This window comes from Macaca mulatta, chromosome 4, assembly GCF_049350105.2.
Source record: "Macaca mulatta isolate MMU2019108-1 chromosome 4, T2T-MMU8v2.0, whole genome shotgun sequence".
Classification (NCBI taxonomy): Eukaryota; Metazoa; Chordata; class Mammalia; order Primates; family Cercopithecidae; genus Macaca; species Macaca mulatta.
This window is the reverse complement of record NC_133409.1, coordinates 105,481,418-105,505,367: the sequence shown is the minus strand read 5'-3', so window position 1 is coordinate 105,505,367 and position 23,950 is coordinate 105,481,418. Positions and strand designations below refer to the sequence as shown.

Here is a 23,950-nt window from a genome sequence, read left to right as displayed (position 1 = left end):
AAAATAACTCTCTAGGATGTTGTATCAGTATTAGTGTTTATGTTTTATCGAGGCATGTGCAATGTGCCTCAGGTGTCATCAAGGATGGGCGTTGAATTACCGTTTCCCTTTTTATAATCAACTCCCAAAAGGTGAAAACTTCCCTTCTGGCTTCCTGGTATCCTAATATGTTATTAATTTATTTACTTTATTATTTTATTATTATTTACTTTATTTCTATTTTATCCTGATTGTATCCCCATCTCTCTTAAGGTGTGCATTCTTCTTTTTTCACATGATTTTAATAAGATTCTTTTTGAGAATTTAAATGTTTTCCCTTTAAATTCTATATTATGAAGTGTGATTATAATGTGAGTGATTTTTAAAGTTGTCTGTACACTAATTTTTAAAGATAATTCCAGCAGCCTGGGTGCGATGGCTCATGCCTATAATCCTAGTACTTTGAGAGGCTGAAACAGGAGGATTGCTTGAGCCCTGGAGTTCAAGACCAGCTCAGGCAACATACCAAGACCCCATCTCAACAAAAATAAAAATAAAAAAATTAACCAGGTTGGTGATGTCCACCTTTGGTTCCGTCTACTCTGTAGGTCGAGGCTGGAAAATTACTTGAGCCCAGGAGTTCAAGGTTACAATGAGCTGTGTTCACACCACTGCACTCCAGGCAGACTGACAGAGTAAAATCCTGTCTCTTTTAAAAACACAACACGATAAAACAAAGCAAAAAACTACAAGACAAAGAAGGCTAAGGAATGCCAGAAATCCCCAGAAACTGAGAGAGGCATGGATGATTTCCCTCTCAGAGTCTCTGATAAGGAAGTAACTCTGTTGACAGCTTGATTTTGGACTACTTTTGGCCTCCTGAACTGAGAGAGAACACATTTCTGTTATCTTCAGACAGTTAGATAGACAGAAGACAGACAAATAGATAAAATTATTTCTTTATATGTGACAAAAAGATCATTCCCTCTCAAATTTCCCAAAATGTGTGAAAAAAAAGCTTCATTGTTAGAACAATGCTTTCTTTGGGTGTTTTGAAGAGGAATGTTCGTTGTTTAAAATGAGTCTGATTGCATTGTCACCACATGTTATATCTGCTTTTTCTATATATGTTAAAAAATACATTTAATAATCTTCTGGATTGTATACTCCTTGAAGACAGAGCCAAAGTCTTAATTGTATTGGTTTTATACCTTATTGTACTTTTGCCAACAGTAAATTGCACCTCCATAAACTATAATATGGAAAAGAGATAAGTACCATAATTATTTATGAGGACTATAATATAGAGATTGCTGTTAATATTTTCAAAAACCTATTAGAAATAGGAATGTTTCTATTGTTTTCCAAAAATGAATCATCCTTGAAAGACTTTTCATAATTCATTCCTTTGTTTCCATTGATAGTGGCTTCTATTTTTGTCTGTTTAAAACCATTTTGGTATTAAATTCTCAAATACTTCCATTTACAAAAAAGAAAAGGATAGAAATTCATCAACACCTGTGAAAAGAAAGGAAAAAAAGGAAAAAAATTCAGATCACCACTAACAGCTTATCACTGTGGTACCTGCTCTTACCGAACAGCATGCAGTGGGAAAAACTAAATGTGGAGAAAACAATCAGTTTTCCATGTTATAGGGATCATACAACCAGAAGGATTTTACCACTGTCTTACAATATACAGGGATGCAAGCCATGGGTTTGGGTCCATGTGATTAGAGAACAATGGAAATTTAGTTTCCCAAATTGGAATTTCCTCTGGACTATATCTTAGCCTCCTGAGCATAAAGAATGTGCCTAATATATTGTTTAATGTTTCTTATTTTGTTATTAGAGAAAATGTGAAGGGTGTAAAGTTGTCAAATGTATTATCCTAGTCACTAAAGTTATTTTTGAACAACTGATAAGACAAAAAGCCAGCAGCAGAAATTTGACTACTGGTTCCTGGTGGCCTGACGGTGCCATTAGGGAAGTGATTTGTGCCCTGAGGCTATTTACCTTTGGTTATTTCCCCCCAAAGGCTGAAAGTTCTACAATATGTTTGTCTCTGAATTAAGAAACTGTTCATTTCCCTTTGGATTCTCAAAGTGGCTGCAAATAATAAACTTAAGTCAATAAAATACAGAGTTAGAAGGAAAATGATCCATGTTATTTAACTTCCTCTCTAAATGTCGCATTTTTATGTATTTGCGTGTTTCTTTGTATATACACAGCCATGCATCACTTAACGACAGGAGTACATTCTGAGAAACATGTTGTTAGGCAATTTTGTTGTGCAAATATTACAGAGTGTACTTATATGAATCTAGAACCTAGATAGCCTACTATCCATCTAGGCTATATGGTATAGCCTACTGCTCCTAGACTACAAACCTGTGCAGCATGTTACTGTACTGAATATTGTAGGCAGTTGTAACACAATGGCAAGTATTTGTGTATCAGAACATATCTAAACATAGAAAAGGTACAGTCAAAATACGGTTTATAATCTTAGGAGGCTACTGTGGTACATGTGGTCCATTGTTGATCAAAATTTAGTTATGGGCATGATTGTATATACATACATATATATAAAGTTGTTAGACTAAGGAAAATTTGATCCAAATTCATAAAATCATCCATTTTTATAAAGCTTTTTTATACTTTCACTTTTTATTTGGAAAGTGAACAGTCTCATGGTAGCTCTTCCTTGGTTCAGTTGGATAGCACTTTTCTGTGTGCTGGTGGAATCTATTAACTCCTTATTAGGCTAAGCTAAATATACTGTGGTTGACATCTTTTGTTGGCGTAGCTTTTTAGTCAGGAGGTATAATTGTTAATAATATTTAGCCATAATAAATGCAGTTGTCTCACAGTACATATTTTTAAAAATGGCAACATATGGTTCCAAACAGAGACTTCTAATTAGACAATTATTGAGCAACAGGAAAGGATGTTTTCAAATTTGTATACTTATGGTTGTACTCTAAAATCTAGTAGTTTTCTGATGCAGTTTTATAGTTTTCTATCATTATTTACACATACCATATCACATTATTATGAATAAATTTGCTCACTGGAGTTACAGCATCTTTAATATTATTTATGTGAGACTTCTTTAAAAAGGGAAGAAATCATAATGTTTAGCCTTTCAACAAGTTAGTCTATTGAGTAGCTGCTATGCACTGATGCCCTGAAGCACAGCAGTGAAAAAACAGTCTATCCTGTCACAGGGCTTCTAGTCTGATATCGGACTGATTCACCACTTTTGGTTTAAAATCCTAGTTTCTCTTGTCTTTAATGTCTGTCTGTCTGTTTCTCTTCATCTTTCTTTTTCTGTGACTACACACACACTATACACACACACACACGTACACTTATACATATGATACTATATATTGTATATGTGTATGTATACATATATTTTAGTTAAAGATATATAACTCATATAAATTCTTTAAAGATATATATATGAATATATCATGAATATACATATGAATAAATAATGTAACAGTATAAGTATCTTGTTTGGGATAATACGTATTAGTGTTAGGCTTCTTCAGAGAGACAGAATCCAAAGGAGATAGATAGATAGATAGATGAATGAGAAGGGATTTATTAAGGGGTTCATTTATATGCTTATGGAGGCTGAGAAGTCCTGCGACAGGCTGTCTGTAAGCTGGAGATTCTGGGATGCTGGTGGAGAGGCTCAGACTAAGTCCAAAGGCCTCAGAACCAGAGAAGACAATGGTGTTACTCTGAGAACCCAGGATGAGTGAGTAGGGAGGTGGTGCTGGTGTAAGTCCTGGAGTCCAAAGGGCTGGAGCCTAGAGTTGTTGCCTAAGGATGGGAGAGGAAGGATATATCCCAGCCCAGCAAATAGAGGGGCACATTTACCTTTTCTCCTTTTTTCCTTTGGACTCCCAGCAGATTGGATGGTGCCTGACTTCAATAAGGACAGATCTTCAAGTTAACACCTTAACTTAACCATTTGACATCTCAAATTAACCACCACAACATATATATATATAAAATATATATACACACATATATATATACATATATAAAATAAAATCTATAAATCAGGAGATGAATTGTTTATATATAAGAATAATACATAGTTTAAGAATTTTAATTCTGCCTTTAAATATGCTGTACTATGTATCCTAAGTTTCCCACTTAATGTTCTGGTTCTGTATTATGTCTGCCATATTGATTTTTATCATAGAATTTTGCTTCTGTATTGTTTAAAACAAAACAAAACACAGTGACTGACAAGGCACTGTTTCTGCTGAAAAGTTCAGAAGCATTCAAAGATCACTGCTAGGTTCTGTTCTCACCTGTTCCTCGTCAGCTTTTCATGGTTCAGGTGCCTGAGGAGAAACGGTCATCAAGCTGAGTCAGAGATTCACATTTTCAGGGGTTTGAAGGGGCAATGGGTTGAGACACTCCCTTTTCTGTTTAGAAGCTACCAGAGGAAATATTCAATAAAATTTTGGTATTCTTCCTTAAAAAGCATCAACCTTGTAAACATCTTTTCATCACTGGCCTGTAGTTCCGTTGAGTAAAATACTCTAAATCAGTATGCATTGGGTCTGATGCATTGGGATTAAAGGTAAGGATCAGGGGAGAAGCCCAAGGGGGCAGGAGGCCCGGATGGCTCCAAGGCTCCCCCAAGCACCGGGAGAGTGAGTACCTGCCTTTTCCCAGCCCCAGGTTGCTGATTTGGGGGCTACTATCTAAGCAGTGATCCTGATGAGGGGAGTAGACAATGCAAGGTGTGTACATGTATTCCTTGATGTATTATTTGATGAGAGTTAGTGAAAAAAAAGCATCCATTTTAGCAACATTCATACATTCTAAAACATGCTCAAGTAACAACATGAAGACATAAGTTATATTTTTCACTTTTACACTGTAAATCTTGGGGTTGTAATTTCCTTCCAAACTCCTCCCCAGTACTTTCTTTCAAGCTGTAGTTAGAGTGTAGGTCTTATGCCTCAAGTTACTGTTTGCTACTTTATTTGCAAATGTTTTTTCCTCAATATGAGGCGATTGCTGTAAGATGTCCTGGCATGGGGAGTGGTATCATATTGTGGTTTCTAAAAGTGGTCCTGAAACAGTTTAGTATTGAAGGCAGTGTAGATATACTTAATATTATTAATTTCCCCACTTAATTTTGTTGAAAAACCTGACCTTTGACATTTTCCAGATTAGATATTGGACTCTTTGATGGCTGCAGCTTATTGAGAATTTGAAGACTTATGTCTTGAATGTCTTTCTTCAGCCATTCCTCCCTCCCCACTATCTTGTTCACTGATCAACAGCTTGCTGCTGCTCCAAGCCAGCTACGATATTATGGTTTCAGTGTCATTCATGCAGTCAGTTGTGTTCCAATTTCAGAATTATAGTTGGCTGTCCCAGGGTAAAGTGATATGCTTTGGCATCATAAAGTTGTAGGACCAGGGAGCAATAACATTGAAAGTTATGTCAAGATTCCACCCTCAGGGAGGTTTCCTGGTTACATTTGAGGCTGTGGTTTAAAATACATGAACTTCACATAGTATAGGTAAAAATGTGTGAAAAGGGTGCATTTATAAATACAACTATACAAATTGTAGGTCACACAATTTTATAGTAGATGTGAGAAATGGTCATTTTTCTTTGAGACAGATTTATAAATGATTTCTTAAGTTATTTGGGACTCTAGGTAGCCAAAAGAATAATGATACCCTAACATGTTTCTTTTAATTTATTGGAAATAATGATGACATTAATCATCATCAGAACTAAAGGGATACTGTAAAGTAGATTCAAAAACACCAATTTATATGCTTAATAGAAATTAATTTATGATGAGTAAACCACAAAACCCAAATCTGAATTTTATTTTCGAATGTAGTTAAGATGTACCAAGTGAAAGTGGAGGTGTAGTAACCTCTGGTACCATGACAGTAGTGATGATGAGAAGATAAATAGCCACAACTCCAACCCCACACCATGACTCTATGAAAAGAACTTCCTAGTCTTATCCTCATCATTTAGGTCTTTGGATTTTCCAGCCCCTGTTTTGTATTGGTCCTGAATTAAACCTGGTTACTTTCACAGTACCACCTTTATTGTCTTCCTTTGCTTTAAAACATTGGTTGTGGCTTTTTTACTTCCTCTTCATACCTGTTGATATACTGGTTCTAGACACCACTCTCACTGCTAGTTGCCTGGCCCAGCTGTCAATACTGATGGCCAAAATAAGCAATTTAGTAAAAACTGGTGGTAATGTTGTGTGTGTGTGGTAATAAAATACAATCTTACCATTTATCTTTTATGTAATGTTTTGAGAAAACTGTATTTTGGATAACTTAGTAAAACTTCTTTTAGTCAATAAAACTGCATCTCATCTATTGCGGATGTTCTTGGTATAAGATTTCTCCTATGAGGGACTAAAAATTATTGGGTCTCTTGAAACTGGAAACAGACTCTCACTCTTTCAGTAGTATATAAACACACTGGAGGGCTCCTGATGAGGGCACCAGGAGTGCTTCCGAAGTACGGTACATCACCAAGGACAATATGGGGAAGAGCTTCAGAGCCATAGAATCCTTTTTCCTGCATATTTAAAATTCCAAATGCAATAATTGTCCACTTATGATGTCATTTTGGAACATATAGCAGGACTACTGAACGCTTAAATTTACACATTATCTTGAATAGTTCATTGTTTTTCTGGGTTTTAGAAGCACGTGGTGAAGATATGGCTCAAATTTCTTTCTGTTGAACCACTTGGTCTGCTTTGCTAAATGCAACTTTACTTCAAAATGGATGTTTATACTGGTAAATATCCACAAAATATTTGGGAAGGCCGGAATGGAAGTCTGCCTAATTCGGTGTATAATTTTGTGGGCAAAGATAACATAACAGAAAGTGCATCTTGATATTTGGGGAAAAAAAAAAAAGATCGTTTTGCCAAAGATGTTTCCTTAAAGTATAGGTTGCAAACTCTTGGACAGAATCTGGCCTGGTGAAACATGTTTTGGTTGGCTTTCATAGTATTAAAAAAGAATAAAAAGGAAATGAGTTTGGCCCCCTAAGTCAGAGACTGTGTTCTCTTATAGTCCACATCATCTTCTTCTGCTTATTGCCTTAGTTGTTCCCATTGCTTCTTGAGGTCAGGAGATATTTGTTTCATGACTCTTGCTAAATGAAAGCTGTTTGCAGTCTGTGATTTGTGTACCGCATCCTTTAAGTTGTTGTCAGACTGGGAAGATGAACCTCCTTTTCTTCGTCTTTCTTCTTGTTACTCTTGGCTTCATTTCCAATTCGGGCAATAGCAGGCCTCAAGTGGACTTTGGGAAAGGACAAATGGAAGGATGGGAAGAAAGCCCGTCCGTGCTCTCCAGCAGTGGTCCTTGGCCATCAGAAGGGGTGGAGACAACCAGGGGAAAGCCTGCTCGCTGCCAGTCTGTGGCCAGGGGAGGAGGGGGAAAGAAAAACTCGTTACTCACCTTGCCTTCCTGTCTGCTTTCTTCTTGTCCCTGTATTTTTCAGACATTTGCAGCTGAGGTCAGTTTATCCCTACTCATTCATTCAGCAAATAGTTTTGAGGTCTGCTGAATGTGGGGCATCACACCCTGCTAGTGGTAGGCAGTAGGGGAAGATACCACGATAATAAGACACGAATCCACCACTGTCACCAGTGTGGTTTTTGCTTGCTTGTGAGACTTTCATGTTTCTTCTGTATCCTTTCTTACCCAGCCTTATTGTCTCTCTAGAATTATTATTCTTATTTCTTAAAGGTTAGCTCTTCGGTTGAGAGTACACAGTGATTGCTTAACACTTTCTTCTGGATGTTGAGTAGATTATTCTTAGAGACCTGCTTTTCCTTTGAGTGATCAGGATAATTTTCAGCATTTTTTTTTTCAGTAGGCTCTATTAGCTTTAGTCTATGTTTTCTTCCTCTACTATTCTTTGAATGGGGCTGTATCAGTTTGTACAGGCTCATTTGCCCATAACCAGAGTGTGGGGTTCGCTTTGATTCTGCTCTCAATTTGTTTGCTGCGAGAATCTCCTCAGATTTCCACCCAAAGGGTAGAGCGTGCAGTTCCCAGCTTGATCTCTGGTGTAGAAGCTCTGTTGTACAGGTAAGGTCTTCTCCTATGTGGCCAGCTTTACACTTGTTTTTCTGCCACTGAGCTAGGGGTCATACACTGAAGGGCCTGCAGAGATTAGGCAGATGAAACGAAATTAGTGAAGCAGTATGCAACCTATTGTAGCTGTGGAAGGGATTTAAAGGCAGTATTTCTAAAGTGCTTTGTCCTTTTAAGTGGAATTTGCCCATGACCAAATATGGTATTTGGGTATTTAATATGATACCCTGGCTCTGAAACTGTTTCTTAAATTTTTCTGAATTTTTTTGACCCCGGTAACATACAAATACACATGCACACACATATGACTATTTTAAACCAGAAGTCCGGTATTTTACATCTTTTGGAGTCCTCTGAGAATCAAGTCTCAGAACTGAGATTCTTTATTTCAGGGATCTGAACATTTAGTAGCTTTTGACAAATATATTCCCAAAATATTTCTCAAAAGACTTATGCCAATTTACATTGCCTATGGCAATGTAAGGAAGATTTTAACTATGTATCTTTGTCAGAATTTAAATTTAAATTACTTTGTGACATTAATGGGTGAAATGCCACTTTGTCCTTATTTTTAAACTTATTTTAAAAAATTAATAGAGCAATGGAACATTTTCTTTGTATAGTAGTGGTGTTTTCTTTTTTATAATAATTAGTTATTTTATTCATAGACAATATAGCAAAATGATCAACTTTTTATGATAAAGTAAGCCAAGCACAAAATCTTCTTGGATCACTCCTCAAAAAAGTAAAATACTATCATTCATAACCTAAGCTATTATAAGTAAATCTCACTTCTTCTGGTATAATAGACAGCAACATGTTACTGTTATAGTCCTTGTCAGTGAAAGCATTGCAGAATAAAGAATTATGAGTCAAATAGGAATGGATTGTTGATATTTTTCTGCATTATGAGGAAAGAAAATGACTGAGCTTTTTCCCTGAACAAAAGGATTTAAATCTAGATAAAAATTGATTTTTAAATATTAAATTGTATTTCTGGAGAACTATTATTATTGTATCTTCTCACTAATATCCCATTAGCAATAATATAATTTTTGACTTTAAGATTTCTGTGCCTCTGTTGTGCCACTGCTGTCCATTGGGGGTGACAGAGCGAGACCTTGTCTCAAAACAAACAAATGAATAAAACACAATAAATTTCTGTGCCTCTGTATTCCTACCTTCTCTATTAAATAATCAATGAATATTTTACAGACAAATAATACTATTTCTGCTAAAGAATTCTTTTCCTGAATCCACTTGTCACATTAAAACCTTAAATACATAATTTAAACCCTGTGATCTTGGATTTAATGAAAGCACGTAAGTTATATATTTTATTTCTCCCTATGCCATTTTAGTTATATACACTAAAAAAGATATGTGTAATTTTTGCTGAAATATCCTTTGAGTTTTACTCCAGCACTTTTTTGAGTCATACCCAAAAACCCGAAAGATTTTAAGCCTTGCCCGTGTATTATGAACTACACATAATTTTTGTTTCGTAATGGGCCAAAAATTCATTTATTCCAACAGAATTGGACCAGGTTTTAGAAAATAGGACCATTTATCCATGGTGATACAGAAGTGTAGCAGTGTTTATACTTTTGATCATTCCTTAGGGAAGCATGACCTTGGTAGACAACCAGCTGGCTTCAGGGAAAATTGTACCCTTGATACGTGCTTAAAACAGCAGTGTAAAATGTAACTGGCTGACAATCTTGGTTTTGGTTAGGGTCACTTTCTTCTTATTCACGGTATGCTGGGAGTACAAGGGATGATGTCAGTTTCTACCCTTTGGAACTCTTATGATGGCCAGACATAGTATTTCCCTCTGTTGTCAACACTTGAGAAAATTTGCCAAGTGGAGACTTATGAATTGAAAACAGAGGATATTAGTAATTGTTGTTTTAAGAAGAGAAAAATTCATTTTTCAATATTATTTTAGAAAAGAAAAAGGAGTTGAAATTTAAAATTCTAGGAAAACTTGTTTCTAACAAAAGTAAATTGATTTTTAATACCAGTATCATGCTTTTCCTTGTTACTTATTATTATTTAAAATAATCTTTAAATTCTTTCTTTCTTGGGTATGCTTTGCCCTAGGGCATTGTGGCAACATACAGTACAACCCTTTAGGTACCTGGGTTAACTCGTTTTTGCTTCCCCAGTATTAGCACATATGGCTCAAGAAGTGGTTTTAATATGAACTGATGTCCTTTGGAATTTATACAACATTAAAAGTTAATTGAGAGATTGCATGTAATACTCAAATAAGATGATGAAAGTGATTTTCTGGTTTGTACTAATGTTCAAAATTTTCTTAGTTGGCATTATTTATCTCCTAATTACTGGCACAATATGGAGCAAAGCTATGAGGCTCAGAGGTTCTCTAGTGTGTAACTTGTCTCCTTTATTTCTATAGCAGTGAATGATAGGTGCTGTTACCATGTATAAGTTATCTCTAAGATTCTGATTAGCCAGCCGATTTACCATTGAAGATTTTTCAGGAGAGGAGTGCTGTCGTGGATAAGCTGTCTGGCAGAGGATGTGTGACATTGATGATGTTAGGAACATTTTTCCCTGTGTCTCTTTCAGAATGGAGGATGGTGAGGAAAACAGAATGTGATGCTTTTTAAGGAAAGAGGACATGGTAAACAATTGAGATCTGATTATATATTTTTCCATATGGAATATCATATTCTGAAAAGATTTTCTTTCCAATCCTCAAAGGGGCCAGTTTAAGAAATTAGATATATTAAGCACCTTTGAAACACTATATCAACAGCAAAACATAAAACAGGGGGATTCAAAAATGGAGAAAGGACTCAAATAGACATTTCTCCAAAAAAGATGCCAATGGCCATTAAGCACCTGAAAATTGCTCAATACCACTAATTATTAGGGAAATACAAATCACAATCACAATGAGATACCACCTCATTCCCATTGGGATGGCTACTGTCAAAACTACAGAAAATAAGTGTTGGCACAGATGTGGAGAAATTGCATCTCTTGTGCCCTGTTGGTGGGAATGTAAAATGGTGTAGCCTCTGTGGAAATTGGTATGGCTGTTTCTGAAAATACTAAACAGTTATGGCATGACCCAGCAATTCCACTTCTGGGTATACATACATAAGAAGTGAAAGCAGGGACTCAAACAGATATTTGTACACCTATGTTCATAGCAGCAGTACTCACAGTAGCCAAAAGGTAAAAGGAACTTACGCATCCATCGATAGATGAATGTATAAACAAAATCTGATATCTACATACAGTGGGATATTACTCAGTTTTCAAAGGAGGGAAATTTTGACACATGATACAGCATAGATGAACTTTGAAAACATTATGCAACGTGAAATAAGACAGTCACAAAATGGCAGATATTATATGAATCCATTTGTATAAGGTTTCTAAACCAGTCAGATTCATAGAGACAGAAAGTAGAATGACACCAAGGGCTTGGAGGAAGAGGGAATGAGGAGTTATTGTTTAGTGGCTACAGAGTTTTACTAGGGAAGATGGATAAGGACTAGAGATGGATGGTCATGATGGTTGTATAATAACATGAATGTACTTAATGCCACAGAACCGTACAATTAAAAATGATTAAAATGGGAAAACGAAACTATCTTTATGGAATTTTTCAGTCAGCTTGTAATTATAACCTGAATGCTAAACTTGGAGCAATATAATATGCATTAACACCATGGTAACAAAGTAATCACTTGAATGAAGGTAAACTGCTGGAATGAATGAATGATAAATATAGTGGAATGATACTGACAATGGTCTTTGTGGTTGGGACTGTTTTTTTATTGTTGTTTAGCATTGGCATTTCCCCAGTGGACTATCAGCCAGTCATGTGTGGAGGAGGTCATGCTGATTAACAAATGACTAGGCATATATTAATACATTTGTTAACCTGTGATTAATTGTGAGGTTTTTCTGGCTAACTTGTTACATGCACTTGGCTACAAAACAAGAAAACATCTCAAAAAATGTGTCTAATTCATTTGCATTGATATTTGAAGTTCATCAAAAGTCTTTGTGGTTCTAAATTTGCCAAATACTGTGCAGTAGCTCTTGAACTCTCTCTTTTTTATTTATTAGAAGAGCATAAGCATATTTACAATAAGGCTTTAGTTATGTGGTACTTCCAAATGCCTCCTGCCATTGCCAACTCCAAAGAAAAAGCCTGGAAGAGCCAGGAAGGGTCTTGTAAGGATAGAAAGTGTAGAAGATGCAGCACCCTGATTGTGTTTCAAAAGTACAACTTGGCTTTTTAGTAGTCCTTTTCAACAGTTTTCTAAAATTCTGTGACATGGAAGTCAACAGTATTGATAGCCAAATCACATGTTATAATTTCTTTTCTTCAGAGAAACAGATTGTGTTGAGGTGGAGATAAGGTATAAGTTTATGAAAATGTTTTTAAAAGCTGGTAAGTAAGAGTGAAGATACAAAAACAACCTGACAAGCAGCTGCTTCAATCTTTGAAATAAATTGTTTTGGGAGAAATAATTTTGTTGCTACCTACAGTTGGCTATGCTTTGTTTGATGTTTAAGCTGACAGGGAAATGGGGCAAAAAACTTTGAAAGCATTTGTTTACTATTTGCCCATGTTTAACTACATCTCTAATAAATGTCCACTAGTCCAGTACAATACCTTTGCCACCATGGTGACCTTTTTTCAATAGGAACGGGAAACTTGTGTTCAGTACCAACTCAGTGTTTGTGTATTTGTTACCATCATGCATGTTAAAAAAGGTACATAGAAGCATGTATTTATTGTACTGCGAACTCCTTATTCTAAAACGAGTTTGGAGTAGAAAAAATAGGTGGAGAGAGTTGGCCCAGGGTAGTCCTCTATTACAATTAGAAAGATTACAGCTTAGGTTTTAGGACTTCTCTTTCAGCATCCTAATAACGTTACTAGTCCCCTCTAAGATTTGAAAGGCATTGGAAACTTCCAGGCTTGAAGAGTTATTCATGTAAATTACTGTGTCTGTGTGCTTTTTGGGGGATCAATATAAGCAACATTTATTGAGCAGCCACATATACAAAGTATTAGGTATTCTAGTTAGGTACAGAATATTTTATAGTTCTGAATTTCATGCTCTTGAATGATTTGGAGTGCTGAAGGAGATAATATAGACACCACCACCCCACCCCATGAAAAAAAATTCCTCAAAACAAAGAAACAAAGATACTTAGGTCCTTTTTTAAGCTGTTTATCTTTTACTAATATACAAACAGCACAATTTGCTCAATGTAATATCTATTTGCCATGTGCTGTGTTCTGCAGTAGGCATTATAAGTAAGAGTTTCTGTCTTCAAACTTGTAATTTAGAGTAAGATTGGAGGATTAGTCAGACATGTCTATACAGTGCTGTAGTGTGAGGTAAATTGTGTGTCTTCCTAAGAGAGAGAGGTACAGCAGTGTGTGCTGCCTTCACCTTATTACTGTACTTGATTCTTGCTCTTGTAACCTGGTTTTAGGTTTCATATAATATTTTGCATTGTCAGCTCCCTGAAATTCTACTGGGAGATGGTCACTAGTACGTAGACAATCTGACAAGAAAAAGAAGCAAAGGTACTATGGGGTTTGATATAAGGGAAAGCCCAGCTGGTTGGGGGGACCAGGGGGAAAGGGCTGTGTGAGATGGGTCTTGAGGGAGGGATAGAATGTCTGCCAATGTGGAAAAGGAAGTCTGAGGCGGAAAACTATCGATCACATTCACAGAGTTGTGAGGGGACTGACATGCCTGGAGCATAGAGGGACTATTAGAAAGCAAGTTGGAAAGGTAAGGTTGATTGACTGACAGGAACATGTTTATCTGAAATATTTTGAAGTAGCTTTCAGAAAGTGTCCACTTTTAATTTTGCAAAAGCAGATTTCTTAGGTTCTTCATTATTTCAGTTCTGATTATACAAATCATTGAGGAAAAAAAGAACCAGTGAGGATGTACAAAAATTTCCCGAATGTTTTATTTCTTTGTCAACATGATTTGCTTATTTTTCAGCTCTTTATGCAATTGTCTTTGTGCTCTGCTTGTTCCTTTTTGTACTTTTTCCACATGGGTGGTAAAGCCCTGACAATTTAATTTTTCTTGGTTTACACTTTCCTACAGTACTAAAATATGTGTAACCCCCTCACTAACATCTTAGCCAAAATGGAGTTTTCAGGACTTTCTCTGAAACTCAGGACTGTTTTTTTATTGTTGTTTAGCATTGGCATTTCTCCAGTGGAATATCAGCCAGTCATGTGTGGAGGAGGTCATGCTGATTAACAAATGACTGGGCATATATTAATACATTTGTTAACCTGTGATTAATTGTGAGGTTTTTCTGGCTAACTTGTTACATGCTCTTGGCTACAAAACAAGAAAACATCTCAAAAAACGCGTCTAATTCATTTGCATTGATACTTGAAGTTCATCAATATCCTATCCTTAATGATTCTAAATTGTATAAATAATATGTTCTTGATTAACGAAGTATATGTGCTATGATTTTACCATTAGTTGTACTTACACGTTTGCATTACACATATGAGGTTCTCTTGATTTCAGAAGGAACTGATACAGACCAGCTTTGGTGTTTCTTTTGCTTTCAATTAGCTTTATTTTCAGATGGAAAATATTAAAAGGGCTATAAGTTGCCTATCCAAAATATTGCTTTTTTTTTTTTTTTTTAAACCTTATCAGCAGACAGAATAGGCTGCTGTACTTGGTGTAGGTAAGGTTGAATTGTCTGTATGGAAACAATCTTGCTATAGATTTTGAGGAAAAAATAAAATAAAAAATATAGATAGATGATAAACGTTTTGCTTTTCAAATGTCAGTGTTGTACTTTTAGGCATATGGAAACTTTATGGTTTGCCTATCTGTATCAGTTCTCCTAGAATGACAACTTAACAGTTTTCCTGGTTGGACTGTGTTAAAATCTTTAAAGGCTATATACACTAAAACATATGTCTAATGTTTGGGCAGCCAAAGTCTGTGCAATCATTTTAACCGAGTATAACTTAGCAGCTCTCTTATTACCACAAATATCTTATTGTTAAAACTACATTAAAATATCATCAGTTTGGAGCCTGCTACTTCATAATTAAATTGTTCTGGGATGTGGTCAAGTATATACTTCTGAACTACCTTAAAAATGGATTGTGCTAAGAATGCAATAGCATAAATAAATTAAAAGAGGACATGCATAATAAAGTTAAACAATTTGTTTTAATAGAGTTTTTATCTAATTAACTTTTCTTGAGTGTCTACAATGTTCAGAGCACTGTGCTAGACATTCTGCATAGGTTAATTTATGGCCATTCATAAAGACGTTTGGGTAGAAAGAATATGGATAATGGGGAAAAGTCATGGAGTGGCCAAACAAGAAACAAGTTCAGGGTTGCAGCAGAACAGGGATGCCTTGATATATCTGCCTTTGGCAATGCCATGTGTACAGGGTTGGGATTCTGATTGCTCCTATTGTGATAGTGTGGCACTAATGCTCTGTTGGACGGAATGACTGAAGTGGTGAGAAAACTGCGAGCTTTTCAGGACTGTTTTTAATGCTTTTTTGACAAATCTTTTAGAACAAATCTTTTGTTCCTTTGCAGGGAACAAAGTCCTTTTGTTTTGTAGTAGAGGACAAGGAGTGTCCTGAGTTATTCAGAGTCCTGATCTTCAATTGGCTTAGCTCTCTCTGATGCCATTTGTCACCCGTAACTCATTGGTGCTCCATCTGCCATAGGCTGGAATCCAGGAATAGTACCTAGTGGTAAAAAATTGGAGAAGTAGATACTTGCAAATCCAGCCTTACGTGATCTTTCCTGGCTTTGATAGGTTCAGCTTTCACCCCGAAAAGTTGTTTAAACACTTTTAATTTGTTTCAAGTGATGAAATGAATTTATCTCAGAAGAAAATTTAAAAACCTTAAAATTTATTTTCTTTGGAAGAAAATATTTTTAGAATAATTATTAGTATTGTATTTATAATTATTTATCTTAAAAAGGTTAATGGCTATCTCCATTGAAATATACTTTATTAATTTTTACTAAGTACATCAAAATGCTAAATGTGGTTAGGGGAATTTCTTGACAGTTACATATTATTTTGGCTAGATATGTGAACATTAAAAGCCTGTTAAAGGGGACAAAAATATGTACTTTAATCAGAATATCTAATTAAAATAGAAAGAATAGAAAGAGTAACATTTTCTTGTTTTGTAGATTTATAAAGATCTCATTTTCACTATACTAACAGTTTTAATTTCCAAATCAGTATAGAAAAGCAATCTTCAGGAATTTTATCAAATTAAAATTGTGAATGATAAAAAGCATATAACAAATTTCTACTACACCTCACAAAATGATTGAACTATTTTCAGACAGTTCAATATATGCTAATTGAATGTGTCTGAAAATATCAGTCTTCTACATTTTTGCATTTTCAGAATTTTGACATAATACATTTTAATACTTGTAGACATTGGCAATGATTTTTAAGAAGCAAAAATGAATCTTAAGTGCTTTCCAAATTAAGTGAAGTAATTAAATGTAAAATACTCAGCTCAGAGCCTAGCACATAGCAATTTTTGTGACAATCATTGTTTATGATTGTGATTGTTACTTCTGGCTCTTCTCTTCTTGCTGCACTATTTTTGTTCCACTTGTTTGTAGACAAGTGGCAATTTCCACAGACTTAAAGTGTGATTACTTTTATTGTATTTTTCCTCTAGTTCTTGGTGTTTTAGAAATTTCTGGAATTATTTCCATATCTGTCAGCATAACTCCTCATCTGAGAACACACAATTTTTGTAATGCACACGCAGAGATGTTGAAGAACTTGAACTTGTCTGATGCCAATAATTTATTGCTCATTTTGTCGAGTATCTCACGGCTTTGAGGACCAAGTGATGAGCTGGATATGGTCCTGACCTGGAGCAGATCACACAGAGTGGGATGGGAAGACTGGCTCCCCGCGTTGTTAGTGTGCCTGTTTGCTGCTGGAGTTTGGATCTCGGGATTCCCTTGCTTCTGAAGCTAGTTCTAAGATATCACAAAAACGTTATTATGTTTTTTGAGAAGATTATAACTACAAAATAACATGTATTTTTAAATCTTTGGCACTAATTCAAGGGCTTTCCCTTTATTTTTATTTACTTTAGACTTACTAGAATACTGTCAGTGATCTAAACATGCATAAAGCAAAAAGTAAAACTCTCTTTCCTACATTTCCTTGACTGACATTGCTCGGGAAGAACAATTTTGGATATTTTGGAATGAAGGTTTCCGGACTGTTTATACATGTTGGCTAGATTTACTTGTTGAAAAGATATGTTGCTTGGTGTGCTCACTGCTGTGATGGTTGTTTTTCACAAAGCGTAAGATTATGTTGTCCTGCAACTTGCTCATTTTGCCAGTTAATTTTTCATGGGTTTCTTTACATGTCCTGAGTCTTTTTCATGGCTGCATATTACTCTACTGTGCTGATGCATATTGGTCTATTTAGTCATTGCTCTGCTGAGGAGCACTCAGTAGGGCTCCGAATTTTATCTACAAATCATGTTGAATTAACCTCAAAGGTTGGAAGCTTTTGTACTTGGTCATCTGTGCTTGATTTCACCACTCTGTGGCCATCTGCATAGGCCACCTGCCCTGGTTGCTTGTTTGCTTTCAGGGATTACTCTAAAGGTTGTCGTTTGATTTTGGATAGGCCTGATCTCAGACAAAAAGGACCGATTTGGTTGTGTAGGGTTTTAGGGTAACAACATTTTTATAGAACTTTCTAATTTCTAGCTGCTCAAAATTTAAGATGTGCCAGATAGCTTGGATGGATTTTGGCTGTCATCCTTAGATACTTTTATGTTGGCTGAATTCTGAGTTTCAGAGCTATAAGAATGGTCTGATTCAGAGGTTGCAGTGAGCCGACATGGTGCCACTGCAGTCCAGCCTGAACAACAGAGTGAGACTCCATCTCAAAAAAAAAAAAGAATGATCTGATTGTCAAATCTTTTTTTTTTTTTATTGTTTATTCTTAAAGTTAGGACATCTTTTAGAAAACCCTTTGAAAATACATATGTTGTTTTGTGATTGTGGAATATTTTTGTCTTTTTATATTTTTGTACGTTGAAATTTAATTTGTGACTCTTACAAATGGCATAATCAATCACAGTCATAGAAAGCCAAATGCAAATATCCTAAGGTTAGCATTTCACTGGAGTGTGAATGGTGTTCATTAAGGTGTTCATGAAATTTTATGTTCTTCAGTCACTATTTACCTAGTAGATATGGTAACTTATTTTTGTCATGGCTACTGGCCATATCTTGGGGTTTAACATATGCTAGCTGAAACTGCTGCATACTTTGTAAATTCTGAACTACAATTGCCTAGAATGAATGAAATCTTTTATTTCAATACATATTTTTGCTTGAAAGATTTCATTTTATATTTATGAAATAGTAACAGATTTTATTAAAGGTGATCTTAAATTGTTAGAAATCGAAAGACAAAACTGCCGTTTCTCTTTGGTACTGTGATAATTTTTCAACATATTTTAAGCAATAACCTGCTGTTGATTTTAATAGTTTTTACCTGCCAGCACAGCTGGCATCCTGCTATGATATCATTGTTATACTTTTTTATTTAATATTGTACAGAGTATATCATGCATAGTGTGGACAACCACATTGAACAACTATTGAGAATACATACTAATTTAATTGTTTGTGACATTTTACCCTTAAAATAGAGTGTGATCATCAACCAGATTTTAGAGCACATTAATGGAGGGAATTTACTTTTGCAGGTATTTCTTACTGCCAAATTTTTCCTTTGCTATAGCTTTCACATACTATTTTTGTGTTTTCCTTTTCCATAAAACAGTATTTCTTAAGGTTATTGTTATTTATAGCAAACATGCCCCAAAATGAATAAAAAAAACTTTCACTCTTTAACATGAAGAAAAATATTGACATTAAAATATGAACTATAGCAATTCAGTTTATAACACAAATGTATCTTACAATAATGAGTATGCATTTTTAATTGCATATATAGAATTACAAATCTCATTTTTCTTTTCTACTGGGATTATAAACCATATTGAAAAAATTTTTACAGTACAAAAATCAGATGACCTGTCAAAAGCGAATTGTAACTTATTGGCATACAATTTAATTACTGATTTTTACACTATTTATTGAATGTATATAATTTACTTTTATTACTGAATTAAAACTACCATCATATACATAAAATAGATATTCTTTTTAACAACAAGTTTTCCTTTTCTCTTTCAGTCTGTGATCAAAACAGGGCGACTGCTAATCAGTCACGAGGCTCCCTTGACAGGCGGTTTTGCATCGGAAATCAGCTCTACAGTTCAGGTAGGGTAATTCTTGGAACTGATTTCAATGCTTGTGCAATTGCATATGCCAATTCCAGAAGAAAATAAATTACTTATCACAATATATGAAAGCATACACTTTCTGGAAATGTAGTGCATGCTTTCATATACTGTGATAAGTAAATTTTTTTTTTCATTTTTATTCCGACCACACTTTCTGTTTGTTAGTTAATGGTCTAATTAATCTTCTAGAACAGATATCTTAAAATAGTAAAAGCTGAAAAATTTTTTATGGGAAGAAAGTTTGGAAGGAGTCTTCTAAATTTACTTTGCTTGTATTTGCTAGGTTAACAGAAAAAGAAAAATCTTTTTAATTTTTATCTATTCCCATTCCCTGTTTATATGACTTGAGGTTGTTATGGGATTGTGAAATTGATCTTAGATTTTTCACAGCCTTCACGTTCTAAAAATGAATCTCTCAAAAGTCAATAATTTAAAGTTAATAAGTAATTTAAAAAATTATTTATTTTAGTTATTCAAATTATGCTCTGGTATTGGAAATGCTTTAGTAATTGTTTAAAAAATTATCTTTTTTTTTTAAAAAAAGCTCATTAGGATGCCGCATATCAGGAAAAAATTTTGTACACCTCTTTCTGGCAAGTTTTACCTAAAACCTGTATTCAAATTTATATCATAGACATGTATAAGATAATTTAAGGTGGTTTCATTCTTCCTAATTTTTAAATTGAAAATTAAGTGGCCATATTTGAAATGGAAGGTGCATATATTTTAAATTCTGAATATCTTAGCAGTTTGGAAACACTTTACTTCCCTTTACTGGTGTGAAGGTGTTTTAATTATTAAGATACACGAATAGCGAATTCCTTTAAGAGTATATGTCTTACTACGTTGTTATAGAATTATGATGTGTGGATATTGGTAAGTTTTTAGTTTTAGATGTTTAATCAGTAAACAATGATTTTTGCCAATGAAATATCTTAAGTGCTAATTGCAAAATTACAAGTATTTGTAAATTAGATGAACCCAATTTAAACATAAATGTTTTAAAAACTAGATCAAAGTAATCCATAATTATGTCTCAAAAACAAAATTATATTTACAATTTATATATAGTCACTGATAATAAGAAAAGCAAATATTTGAGTTTTGTAGATTTGTTGTTTTCCTAGTTACTATATCAATTAAAATTTAAAACATACTGATTATTATTATATAACATGAGTATCTAGTATTTATTGTGTATTTTATACATTGAGTAGCATAATACAAAGATTAGGGCAATCATTTCAAGCCAGAGGCAAAACTGGAAAAAGAAACTGGATTTTCTGACTTGCACTTAATATGTAGTGTACTAAACCATTTGAAAGGATAGTGGCTGTTGCTAATTGAAACTTTGATAGCCTTGTTGTATTTTGTTCACTGCTTATTGATATCTCAAAAGTTTCATTTGCCTATAATTAAAAAGGAAAACAAGTAGAACATAGTTGGAATTAGATACTATAACTCCTCTTGTGAAGTTTACTTTCCCTAAGTGTGCTTTTAAAATTTGATCTCTGTAAGTTATTGGTAGACTACAATTTAATACAGCATTTTTTAGACTGAAATGGAATTAGAAAGATAATCTAATCTAGTGTCTCTTGGTCTTAAATAATATGTGGTCTTATGTTAATGGAAAATGTCTCTCACGCCCCAAGAATACATTGGTGAATCCCAGTTTGAGAAATAGTATATTAAGAATTAAACATAGTCACTATAACTAACATAAAATATCATAAACATAATATCAAAATAAGATCCTGAAATTATGTGATAATAATCAGTTGCAAAAATTGTCAGTGAGATTATCAGAATATAATCATATTTATATAATAATATGAAAACACCAAAACAAAACATCTTGTAACTCTCTCAGACTCCCAGGAATGTGTTCATAGATCCTCAGGTGTCCATAGTCTATAGACTGAGAAATATTGATCTAAACCAACTGTATTCTTTTTACAGATGAGTGTCATCCCTAGTGTTTGTGACTTACCCATTTTATAAAGACAGTGGAATATCTGGGATTAGACAGGACTCTTGAATAAATGTTAAGTGTGTGCACATGCACTCTTTATTCAAAATCCCCTGCCTTCCATGAGGATGATAATAGAAGTTTTGGACCCATTATAAAATGTTCTGTTGTTCATGGTAAAATTATTCACCAGCTAACCACAGAATGACTTAAGACAATACTGTAATATTTGATGGAGGAATTATATTTAATATTTTGGGTAATTTGAGTTTGGATTTATTAATATGAGAAATTTGAAATGTACGCAGTGTTTTTGCTTAATTCAGATTTTATTTGCACAAATAGAAAGTATAGAAGATGAATTTTAGTAAAGTTTAATGAGCATGATATCTCTAAATGTTTGCCTCTTACGGCTTTTATCTAATGATAAAGCAGATTAGAAAAAAAACTGGACACTTGAATTTTTTTTTTCTTTTTCATTGATAATTTTTCCATATAATTTTGAGTAATCTGAGTAATAAAATATACTTTTCCGTAAATCTTTCATGCAGATGTTCAACTATGCAATATGCTGTGTTGAGCTTCCTCTCTATGGAAAGCCTTGTTCCATATTATAAGTGAAACCTGTATCAAATTACCAATGCCTTGGGTTGTTTAAACTGAAATCACCTAAGTTTGAGGTACAATTGCTTTCACCACTTAGCATGATTCATATTTCTCTATTTCTTTTTGGGGATATATTTTGTAAGGTTAAAAAAGATAAAACAGGGTTAAGATATTGAAAGCCAACTTTCTGGGACGGGAGAGAAAATGTACACGGACGACTTTTTCATTGTTGTCTTGGAAAAGATATTTTAAATCGTGGATGAGAATGATGTATAAATTTGAGTACTTTTGATTAAAATATGAAGTTATTGTTGTTTCAACAAATGCAAGTTTTATGTCAAAGCAAATGAAAAAAAGTTTGCTCCACAGGCGATTTTTGATAGAAGATATCTGTAGCTTTTTAAAAGCTCATGGTTAATACTACAAAATTGCTTTTGAAGTATTTTAAGAGAATGGATATTAATAGTAAAATTCTTGTTTTTAAATACATTAAAATCTGAAAGCACCTGAAAATCTGAACTATGCTGTTTTATTCAAAGTTTAAGTTACTACCTAGATTAAAATAAAAAATATTGAAGAGAATACAGCACTATGGAGAGTATTCTTTTAAGTTTATAATTGGTATTTTTAAATAGAAAAATTGTATTATGCTGTATAAAATTAAATATCAAATAAAGGAACCTTCTTTATAAGAAGTAGTATTGGCATTACTGTTTAAAGCTTATTTTAGTGTACAGATCAAATATGAAAATAATAAATATAAGATGGAGTCATAATTTATTTACAAAACTCTAGTTTATGGCAGATGACTCTTTCATTGTGCAAGGAATTCAGTGCCCACATCTTAGGTTTGTTTCATGACTGCTACTTTTTTTGTAAGCCTATTTATTTTACTATTTTACAGAAATTTATTGTTAACAGTCTTAATTTGAAATAATGGTAAACTCACAGAAGTGATTAGAAGACTACTTTATATTGATTAGACATATTTTTTAAACTTATTTATTTAAAGTTTCTTCATAAAACTTATATATAGAGAGAGAAATAAATGATTATAAAAATAAAAACAGTGCATCTAATCTACCAAGTGCTTTATATTTCTATTGGATTTAATTTGGAAATTACCTGGAAGGCAGAACAAACTGAGGTCTGGTATATTTGGCCCTGCTCTGGGGAAGATTTCTTAGTCAGTCATCTAAAGCTTCACTCTCTCTTCTTATCTAATCTTACATTCCCATCTGTTCTCACTTTAGGGTATGGGAACTTTTTCATTCTTTTCTTTTACTTGACACATACTGTAATTTAAAATGCTTCTTTTAGGGAGTCATGAATTGTGCACCCTAATTTGTGGAAAAGTGCAATGACTATAGAGTTTAGCTAATTCATTGTTCTTTTTATTGTGTATTTTAAGCAAAGATTTTATTGTTTCAGAAAATTATATGAATTAATTTTATTTGATGCTTGTATTCTTCAGCTTTATGTAACCACAGATTTTTTTTAAGAAAGCCTTTAGTGTACAAAAGTATTAACCTCATCCATTTTAATATCCCCCAAATTATATATTCTAGAATGTAATGTTCAACATAGCTATTATTTATTTAAATATTAAGACCAAATAATTTATGACATTTTGGCTGGTTTAAATAGAGTAAATTTTTTTAAGAATTGCAAATCAGCCTTTATTATTAATTTCCAACACACCTCCATAATGAAAAAACAAATCCTGAGTCTGATAAGAGTTGTGTGATAATTTTTTTTAAAGTTGTTGTTTTTTTCTCCTGCTTTGGATTCAGTGCTTAAAAAGAGTGCCAAAAATTTTAGGGATGTGGTTGGCTTAAAGATTC

At 33.9% G+C, this 23,950-nt stretch overlaps 1 protein-coding gene across 3 annotated transcripts in view; it reads left to right on the top strand.

Moving 5' to 3' along the window:
* BCKDHB (branched chain keto acid dehydrogenase E1 subunit beta) overlaps nt 1-23,950 on the top strand; it is a 244,293-nt gene that overhangs the window by 149,395 nt on the left and 70,948 nt on the right. For all 3 annotated transcript variants that reach the window (XM_078001250.1, XM_015136827.3, XM_078001249.1), the window contains exon 9: nt 19,422-19,508. In XM_078001250.1, the coding sequence (XP_077857376.1) occupies nt 19,422-19,508 (87 nt within the window). The remainder of the gene's footprint in view (nt 1-19,421; nt 19,509-23,950) is intronic.